We start from the raw sequence: 10,980 nt of genomic DNA, 5'->3' as shown, positions 1-10,980 counted from the left end.
AGAAAGAAAGAAAGAAAGAAAGAAAGAAAGAAAAAAAATTTGGATTTAACACAATTGTCACCTGACAGAACTATAACTAGAAGTCAGATGATGTGGGTGGATCCATCAGGCTACAGCAAGACATCGCTGGCCTCTGAACTACACCCATGTTTAACCAGTCGTAACAACCAGGACAGTGTATTGTACAGAATTTTATGGCAGGAAAGAACAGCACAAAAAAAAAAAATAAAAAAATTAAAAAAAAAAAAAAAAAATTTGTGATTAACACCTCAGGATTGATTAACTCATTGTTGTTCTTTCTTTCTTTCTTTCTTTTTTTTATCCTTAGTCTACTACTAATGAACTGAAGTAATTGTTTAATGTAATTTTTCTTTACTTCTTTGGAAAATACATTCATTAGCATGATCTGAAATCAACTTCAAAAATTAATCGCAGAATGAAATTTAAAGAAAAACAACAAAAACCTTAATGCTCACCAACCAAATGCTTGTCCAATTAGAAAGACGGAACTAAAGCCTAGAAAGTTCAAGTAATTAATAAAAAAAATTCCAAAAGACAAATACCATATAATTTGGTTGGTTACAAATTGTCTTTTTTTGACAATGTTCATATTTTGAATGTGCAAACTAACTACAGTAGGAATGTCCTGAAAAGACAAAGAAAAAAAATATTTCATCAAAATATATTAGTTGATGCACATGATATCACCATAATAACCAACAGAACACGACATGAAACAGTGGTGATTTGTCACATTTAGTTTGGCATTAAAATACAACAAAACTGAACAACAACAAAAAAATAATAATAGTCCCCCCCAAAAAAGGCATCACCTTTATCCTTTGTAACTGAACATAAACAGGCATATTAAAAGGATACAGATAAATAAAGGAACAAATCATTTAGAACAATTCAAAATATGGAAATTTAGTACAATAAAAAAGTGCTCAAGTTTAAAGAAGATTGAAGAAAAAAAAGAAATTGGAGAAAGTAAAAACACAACATAGCAGGATAGGGAGGCTGGAGCTCCACGTGGAACTAATATCGAAGGTTACATTCTAGTACTTGGCTAAATCCTACTAAAGCAGACAAAAGCAAAAGGTGCAAAGCTCACAAGAAAGCATCCTGGAGTTCTTTAATCTCAAATATTACCATTAACACTGATGCTACAAAAATGGGAGTCTCCCCTTTACAAAGCCAAAGCAGGAAAGCTCGGTGTGATCTACATCAATATTGATTAATTCCAATACTGACCTAAAAGTTTAATATTTAAAACATTGCATTGATGTACTTGACTGACTTGCTTGGGACTGAAGGTTGACAGAGGCTAAGGAAAAAAAAAAAGATAAATATGGAAAAATCCCCCAGATCAATTTCTGTGTACCTTGCAAAATAACTTATTTTTGCAAACCTCACATTCATAATTTATCCCAGTCCCATCCCAGACAGTCACATCCAGTCCCCCGAAATCCTCCAATTAAATGCTGCCAGTGTCAGTGATGTTTAGGACTTCCGTTTTCTAACGCGTTAATGCTTCCACACACAGTTGCTCCTCACTAATGTCATTTAGATTTTGCACATCCACTGGGCTACAAACGTCACTGTCGTACACTTCGGCAGCCATCAAGTCCTCCTCCAGAACCTCTACTTTGGTCTTGGGGAAGCAGTGCTGTTCGGAAGGCGAGGTGCTCTCCAAGGACTCTAGGTCCTCTATGCCAGCGCGGTAGTGGATCATGAGCAGAGTCAAAGCCTGAAGCCGTTCACCAGACTTGGTTAGAGCTGAGGTGACGAGGGCTTTGTGACGGGGATCGGTGGCTTCCCTCTCTTCAGATATCAAGGAGTTGTTGTGCTCCAGCTCTTGGTCGATTTCCTGCTGAAGCTTATCCAGCATCAGTTCCAGCTTTTGCGAGCGTTCATCCGTAGGAAGACCACGGTACAGATCCCGACCGATCTCCTTCACGGCAATAAACACACTATCATCTAACCCTCCCTCTTTGCGAGCCAGCTTTGTGCCACCACTGGCTGTGGGTTGTTTTGAAGGACTAGCCCCTGTGTACGTCTCGGTGTCGCTGCTCTCATTGTCTGAGGTGTTGGGAGTGTGTTTTGGGGAAGGTTCTGGCACTCCAGAGCAGACCTCTGCTTGTTCTGCTATTCTGGCTTTGGGAACCTGCCTTAGGTTGAGCAGACGGGAGCTGGTGTTAATGATGTGCCGTGTGAGACCAGTGGTCGCCCGGTTGATGGTAGATTTTGCTTCGGGGTCTACGCTTCGTCGGTCGGGAATCGCAAGACAGAAAGGATACTCGGAAAGACATTTCTCCTGGCACTTCTTGTGGCAGACGTAGGCACAGGTGATGCACTGGGATGCCGCCTTGGTCCAAACTTTCTTTTTGCAGTAGTCGCACCAGGTGGGATTCTGAAACTGCGTGTCCTGAAAGTTGTGGCGAACCTCGAGATGCATGGAGCTGTAATTTAGGTCATACCGAGTTAGTGTCGGCACATGGTCCCGTTCTCGCTCACGTTCTTTTATCTCTTCTTCTTGCAAACTTCCTTCCCTCTCAAGAACTCCGCTGGACTGGTCTGAATCGCCCTCTCCCAGGTAGGTGAAGTTTAAAGTGATGTCTCCGTAGCACAGTTTCTCGTTGAAGCCTTTGTGTGTGCTAAGACTTCGAAGTGCGGTACGGCTGACGCTAGCCCTCGGTTCAGGGGCGCACAACCGAAAGGTGCTCTGGTATTCCGCAGATGAAATGCACATGCATTCCAATGCTATATGTTCTAAATGCAAGCTAACATGGCCCAAGCATAAGAGACTGCCTAGCTTAAAAGGATCTTTGCACCAGAGTGCTACATTAAGATATTTATGGTGGCTTTCCACATCAAAGACTAAAGAAGACTTGCTCCAGTGCCCGTATCTGTTGCGGAACATAGTCTCAGCTGACTCCCAGTGGCCCTGCTCATCCATACTATCTTTAAGGCTAGAGGCACTCTCGACAACCTTGTCTTTAATCAAATCTTGCTTACTGGAGATGGGATTTGTTGGAAGTTCTTCACTGGACTCTACAGGTTTGTTTACAAGCTTTGGCTCTTGAGTTTTCGTAGGACTTCTTTCAGATGCTTGTTTCTCTCCATTGCTTGAAGCAGGTGGAGATTTCTCTTGGGTTTTCTCCACTACAGAGTCACTTGCTTCTAGGTTTTGGGATTCACAGGTTGTAGAAGGAGATGTCACTTTTATATGGGGCCTAGGAGGGACAGGCGGACGGACAGGTGGTGGTGGCGGTGGCACTGTAGGCCTCTGCGGTGGTTCAGATGATTCTGAACTCTTGAGCGGTGAGGGCTTTGGTGACTCTTTTGGTTGAAGTTTGAGCGGCGATTGAAGACCTGCCAAGTTGAGTTTGCGATTGAGAATTGGCGAGATTGTACCCAAGGGCTTGGAGGCCAGATTGGCCACAGTTTTTTTAGGGCTTTGGTTTACAGAGAGTAAAGTATCATCTTTAGCTTCTGCAATAGCTGGGGCTCCAGCTAGCTTGGACTCCACTATCAGTTCCTCAAACTCTGAGTCATTGTCTTTGCTATCAGTTATGTCCATAGTGGGAATGTGTGCTGGGTCCTCCTCATAACCCCCAGCCACAGGGTATGTAGGTTCTTCCAAGGGACCCAGAGTGTCTTGAAGAGGTCCCAAACCCAAGGTAGGCACATTGTGTTTGACTGGTCTCTCATACAGGACAACTATCCGATCTCCAGCTTGTTTCAGTAGCTTTAGCACTTGGACAGAGGATGCCACTTTGACTCCTATACAAACATAGAGAGAGATATATAATGTGACCAGAGTTCCTGATTGCAGTCAATAAAGATCCATTTAAAAGTTCATGGCAAGCTAAACAAAAAAAATATGTACATCCTACATAATTTATTTTCACTCTGCTCTGGCATTTTGAAGCACAAATCCTGATATTTTGACACCAACCTCCGATTGCAATCAAGCGATCTCCTTTCTGCAGGTCAGCCTGGGCAGCAGGGGAGTTTGGAGTCACTGTCTCGATGCTTACATGCACTACGTCACCTTCAGTCGCTGGGACATTTCGGAACGTCATTCCCACACTACCGTTAGGACCCTTAATGACCTCAGTCTAGAAAACAAAAAGCATAAAAGGCAAGATTTACTACATTAATGATATGTTCTGGCATATGTTCTAAATTTTCTAAATCAATGGAAATGTTCATTAAATACCCATGTCTGATTTATCACACCAAAATTAGCCACAGAATTGACGGCGATTGATAAATCCGCTTCAGCCATACATTCTTTTGTTCAAAACCCTTCAAGAAAAGCTAAATTGACTAACAAGAAAATGTAACAATTTAACCATTATATGTCCAAGATGTTTTGAATGCAATATTTAAACCATGTAATGATTAGTCAGTGTGAAACTTTAAATAAATATACTAAATCTGATCTAATTTAACACCTTGAGTGTGGTGTAACGCACAAGAATTGGACAGTAAATGACGGGGAGAATGTTCTGTGGACAGATGAGTCCAAATATGACATTTTTGTCTCTAAAACCTACATTTTGGAAAGCAGTCCATTTACAGACACTCCCCACTTTAAGAAACATTCACTTTACGAACTTTCGTGGACATGAACAAATCTGTCCTCAAAGTGAAATTTGTCCCGAATCGGAAAATTTCAAAACGGAGGAGAGCGACTGCGAGCTAGTCGTCAACTGTAACAAGTCTACATTATGCGCATTGGACTCGGGGCCAATGCATTTTTTTTTTTTTTTTAACGATAATTTTGTCATTTTTATTATTTTTTTATTACTTGATAGAAATTATATTTGGATTTATTTTAGTATATTTTATTGTTTATTTGATGGTATTTATAGCTCTTACATCAGGAGATATGCGTAGTCGATAAACACGGTAACAACTTATAAACAAATTCATGTACGAATGATATATGGGGAGTGTCTGCATATGTATACACACACACACACACACACACACACACACACACACACACTATAACATGAAAGGCAAATAAGCCTCTATTAATTATTACATATGTTCTAGTTGACAAGACAACCTTAGGGTTTAGAAGGTAAATATCCATTAGACAAATGCCTAGTCTAATTACCCTTCAGGAAGAAATTTAGGGTCTGACTGACTTAGTTTGGCTACAGGTCCATCCTATATATTTGGTCACAAGCACAAAGATTTAAAAGATCTAAAAAGTGTTTTGCTATATTTGAGAAACTATGATTTAATTGGACTTTGATTATAGTGATCTTTAAAGGTGTTTAACTGCAAAATAGTGCTTAGACCCCGAAAATCACCACTAATTTAAAAAAAAAAAAAAAAAAAAAAAAAAAAAGCAAGGACAATTATTAAACTAAAAATCAGGATTTAAATATGCGTGTTCATATTCACTCAAGCCGATAAGACCAAAAGGGAAATTCTGAGAATCTGTGATATCGCACAATAAAAATGATCAAATGTAATGCATGTTCTTTAATGAACTGAATACAAAACTAAACTTGGAAGTGCTTTCTGTCTGATGCTCGAGTACTAGATGACAGTTTTTGTTTTAAGACATCACAGTAGACCTACGTGACGGCCCCAGTAGTTACAAACCCACGGCGGGTGGACAAGTTTCTTTCTTTCAAACGGCAAATACTGAATAATAATTATGGTGGGAGGATCCAAACCGTGAAAGGCACTCGCCAGTCAATGGAAAACAGTCACATACTAAAATCAATCATACCAATAAAACAAAACAATGAAGGCAGGAGTCACAGAAAGAGCTCTACAATTACTGCAAATTCTTCTGTGTGGGTTTTAAGCACTGTGGTTTGTCAAAGAGTCCATGGTGCACCTGCAGACACTGCTAACCTGCACCGGCTTTCAAAAGTCCCACTTATAACGATGCCAATCACGCTGAAACACAGGTGGAAATGCAAGTGTGAACAATTTAGAAGTTGGAAATGACTTAAGCCAAGAAATAGGTGAGAGTGCATCTATATCAGGAGCTTTAATTTTTTATACGCTTTATACTAAACTAAATCTCAAATAAATGCCATACATTTCAAAATATTTTTGTCCGATTCTCCTCTCTCTTACTTTCGTTTCTTGTTTGCGAGGCACCCTTGGAGGGTGCGAATAGAAGTGTTACTCTTGAAGCCTGCTTCGAGATGGATGACTGTAATTTTGTTGCTGTCATTTGTTATAATCTTGAGAAGGGCACTGATCAAGTTAAACAGGGAATGAAAAACCGGGCAATCTATGCACGCTGGCAAGCAGTGAGAAGAACGGGCAAGCCTCTGATGAATGATTTTAAAAACCTAAAAAAAAAAAAAAATCTAAAAAAAGATTTTCCCAAACCTCACTGAACCAAAAAACAAGAAACGCTACCTTGTTGCTGCTTTGTCACTAAAGAACTATTGGAGACGTGTACATGTTTAATATCGGTACCCTCAGCAAATATGAGCAAAGCAGATTACTACCGTTTGTAATTACTGTTTAACCTTTTAATCTTTCATAATAGAAAGTAACATGAGAATATACTTCATATGCACTGATCATCAGCTGTTGTCTATTGTGGAACATGAAGGGTTCCAGCGACTCATGCCCCACCTGGATTTCCAATACACAAGTGGTTCTCAAAGTGTGGGGCGCTCTATTGGGGAACAAAGACATGACAGGAGGGGTGCAATGAACGGCAAGATTTATATATATTTATTTTTTGTGTTCTTCCTTCATTTTTCTTTATGATTTTCTCTATAAAAAACACGGACGGTACAGGGTCAACCGGCAGCCGGAAAAGTGTGTGTCCCAAGTCATCCAAGTTTGTATGGCATAGGAGTACCACAGTGATGCACGAGCATGTGAAAAGAAAACAAACTGGTGTCACGGATGAAGGTGAAAAATCAGCACTATGAGCAAAAACTGTATAGTTATATTTTATATTGAATTTTAAGCCTGGTTGTCAACTTGCTGTGTGCAAAATACAATATAAATTTTGATTGACACAAATTGCTTAACCTTGCATACACAAGTGCTGTTTTTTTAGTTGTCGTTTTGTTTCTTTTTACAGACTACCACTATAAGCTTTAAAATGTCTAAAGTAATAATAGTTAAACTGGTTTTGCATTTTTTTTTGTTTGTTTTTTACACTTTTATACAGCCTTCTTTGGTTGTATTTACTAAGGATGCCAATATAAGCAGAGTTCATTATAAGCAGCAAGATACAAATTTAGTTACATTTCTATGTTTTAGTACTAAAACACATGAACATCACCATCCAAATACCCCTCAGAAATGAACACAAATTTGCAGACCAAAAAAAAAAAATAATAATTTAACATGTGTTTCATGGTCATAATTGATCAGTGAAATCTCACACATGTATTTCAGTTTCATGAAAATTTCCAATGAATCAGACACATTGAGTGCCCATTTGCTGTATATTATAACCTCCACTCTTCTTTGAAGATTTGGGTACTGATGTAGGTGAGAAGGTGAGGAGGTCTGGGGTTTAATCAGCGTAATAATTCATCCCAGAGGTGTTGGGGGGAAAAAAAAAAGAGTTAAAGTCAGAGCTCTATAGCAGGAGATCTTCCACTCCAACCCATGCAAAGCATATCTTCATGGAGCTGGCTTTGTGCACAGGGACATTGTGATGCTGGAACAGGTTTGAGTCTCCTAGTTCCTCCAAAAATCTAAAGATTGCAATTGGATTTTATTACTTGGTTCCTTTGCTAAATAAAAAAAGATATTTAATCCTGTTCAACTGCATTGTTCTCATTTGTACAACATAATGCAATTACTTAAAAAAATAAAATAAAAAAAATGGTGGCACTGTTTCTCATGTAGTCCAGGAAAAGTGGGATAAAAAAAGCTATAATCCATGCAGCACTTTCATCCGAGATTGCTTCTACCCATCTCCAGCACGTTTCATTCACTCACAGCTACTAGATCAAAGTCAGGTGTGTGAACATGGACGAACAACACAACATGTGCTTTCACAGTTACATAAGTACACCGCAATTTGGTGTATAATGCACCTCAGAGAGGTTGAATTTGTCCGGCTAAGCCACGCTTGCTGGGCAATTCTGGAGCAAGCTTTCGGAGGGGAGTGAGGACTGTGTATTCAGACTGTGTATTTCACACATTCTGACCGTCATCTAACTGAAACGAGGGGCTCTGTAACCAGGGTTTGTCTCAAACAGAGGAGCAGTTTAGTAACCATTAGGGGTGTAACGGTACCCAAAGTTCACGGTTCGGTACGTATCTTGGTTAAGTCACGGTTCGGGTCAATTTCGGTACGGTTAGGGGAAGAAATACAAAACATGACATTGCTTGTATTTTTTTTTTTTTTTATTAACGCAGTTTACTAACATTTGTGAACAAACACGACCACTTCGTTTAATTAAAAAATGTAATACAAAGTTGCACTGTTCCAAAAGTCCTGTAATGAAACAGTTGCGTATGAATATGTGTAGTTACAACCCAAGGCCAATCGAATTAGAGCATTTAAACACACAAAACTGAAGAAAATAAACACATGAATAAATATTTAATTCCAGAACACACATACACACACACAAACAGACAGACAGACACAAACACAGACACACAGAGACATACACACAACCTGACACACAGACGCGCGCACACAAATCTATTCAGGCTGTGAGAAACAGAAATAAGTTTGACAGATATTTTCCTGACACAAGAACAAAGCAGAGCCACTGAACAGCAATTACAGATGATTTTAGGAGACCGAGCAGCTACAGGATAATCGCACAACCATAAATGTGCCTGGATTCTGTGTGTGTGTGTGTGTGTGTGTGTGTGTGTGTGTGTGTGTGTGTGTGTGTGCGTGTGTGTTTAGCGCAGGTAAACGGATGTTGACATTGCTCTGGCTGGTTCATGATGATGTGACCCATGCGTCAATTTACCCACAGACACACAAAGCATTTGTCTACATGAAACAATATATCAACAAGAAAATGTTGAATATTGACCTCGCCATGTGCTTTTACTGATATTAAGAACAAGCTAAAAGTGCTTTAACAAGCAAACAAGAAGTGCTTACACACACACACACACACCATTCAGTCTTACAATTCTTGTGAGGACCTTCCAATCACAACACACAAACAGAGCTCATCTGCCGCTACTTTTTCACTGTAGGCATTAATTACTAGTTCTCGGTCTCTCTTTTAACCTCACCTTCTACCTTACACACACACACACACACACACACACACAACCCCTGTTTGGTCTTACGATTTTTGTGCAGACCTTCCATTTACACACATACATAGTAACCACACAGCTAATCTGCCTTTAGCTTTTCACTCTTCAGAAGCATTATTTGTCTAGTTCACCGTCTTTCTCTCAACCTTTTTATTTTACCTCACACACACACACACACACACACACACACACCCATTTGGTCTAACAGTTCTTGTGAGGACCTTCCATTCACACACATACAAAACCACATAGCTCATCTGAATTTAGTTTATTCTTCAGAGGCATTAATGTCTAGTTCTTGGTGTCTCTCACAACATCTTACTTTCTACCCCACACAGACACACACATTTGGTCATACAATTCTTGTGAGGACCTTCCAATCACACACACACACACACAGAGCTCATCTGCTAATTTACTTAACTGGTTTTTCACTCCTTAAAAGCCTTTCATGTGTAGCTCTCTATCATTCTCTTACACACACACACACACACACACACACACACACACACACACACACACACACACACACACACACACAAAACTATAAAATAGAACACAGAACATGCTCGGATGGACTAACGTTGCCTCTAAAGCAGATGCCGAAACATCAATGGTCGTTGTGCACCCAGACAGACAGGTAGCGCAAGGTCACTGACAAATTACCCACAAGAGAGGGATAAAAAAGAGATAGCGAAATTAATAGAATGCGTCCTAGCAAGCCATCCGACATCAGCCATCCTCTCTCCCATACACTAAACAAATCTAACACCACAAAAAAACGTCATGGAACGTGTTCTCGCCCGCGCCTGTGCCAGCTGTGTGCACACGTGCTAGGTGTACGCTGTGTGTGTTCTGCGTTGAAGCCCACGCTCTGCTTCGCACACTGACAGACAGCCATTGAAGCCATTGTATGAGGACGCCAGTTGTCTTGTGTATACACCTGTTGCTCCTTTCCTCCCTCTCTCTCTCTCTCTCTCTCTCTCTCTCTCTCTCTCTCTCTCTCTCTCTCTCTCTCTCTCACAAACACACACAGATTAGGCAGAGGAGAGTGGTCATTTCAGTCAAGGCTGATAAACTCGATCGATTACGACCACACACACACACACACACACACACACACACACACACACACACACACACACACACACACACACACACACACACACACACACACACACACACACAAAAACGAGGAAAAACACACAAATACAAAACCTGGTACAATGACAGTGTGTGAGTTTAGTGGGGTAAAGATTAAATTGTTTCCATGCGACTGTTTGGATAAAGTCAAGAACACAAAAAGCATTGTGTGAGAAACGAGCGTTAACATAAAAGGTGGATTGGCCTTGGGATCAGTAAACCAAAGCTCCAGACTAAACAAATAGCAATTAAAGAGAAAAGGATGATACTGTTGAAGAAAAAAAGAATGAACATTAAATGGGTTTTCAACACTATGTTGGAAAATTACAAAACCCTGAAATGGAACATGTATACTCTGAAGGAAGGAAAGAAGAAACAGATTGAATAGATTGATAGACAGACAATGTTGAGTGAGTGGGTGAGTGGGTGGGTGGGTGAGTGGGTCGGTGGGTGGCTGGGTGAGTGGGTCGGTCGATATCCCACTTTCTACATTTTTAAGCTCTAAATGGGACACTTGATTTACAATACAGCCAAAGTATGTGTTTCTGTGAAATAGAACCAGACAGCAGAGTTTAATAA

The 10,980-nt window shown here is 40.1% G+C and overlaps 1 protein-coding gene across 2 annotated transcripts in view; it reads right to left on the bottom strand.

Moving 5' to 3' along the window:
• Window positions 1–743: 743 nt before the first annotated feature.
• pdzd8 (PDZ domain containing 8) overlaps window positions 744–10,980 on the bottom strand; it is a 59,513-nt gene continuing 49,276 nt past the window's right edge. For both annotated transcript variants that reach the window (XM_046855707.1, XM_046855708.1), the window contains 2 exons: window positions 3,962–4,124; window positions 744–3,786 (listed from right to left, as the gene is read on the bottom strand). In XM_046855707.1, the coding sequence (XP_046711663.1) occupies window positions 1,520–3,786; window positions 3,962–4,124 (2,430 nt within the window). In that variant the 3' untranslated portion in view covers window positions 744–1,519. The remainder of the gene's footprint in view (window positions 3,787–3,961; window positions 4,125–10,980) is intronic.

Source organism: Silurus meridionalis, chromosome 8 (assembly GCF_014805685.1).
Source record: "Silurus meridionalis isolate SWU-2019-XX chromosome 8, ASM1480568v1, whole genome shotgun sequence".
Classification (NCBI taxonomy): Eukaryota; Metazoa; Chordata; class Actinopteri; order Siluriformes; family Siluridae; genus Silurus; species Silurus meridionalis.
The sequence above is the reverse complement of the archived record's forward strand: the minus strand, read 5'-3'. Positions and strand labels throughout refer to the sequence as shown.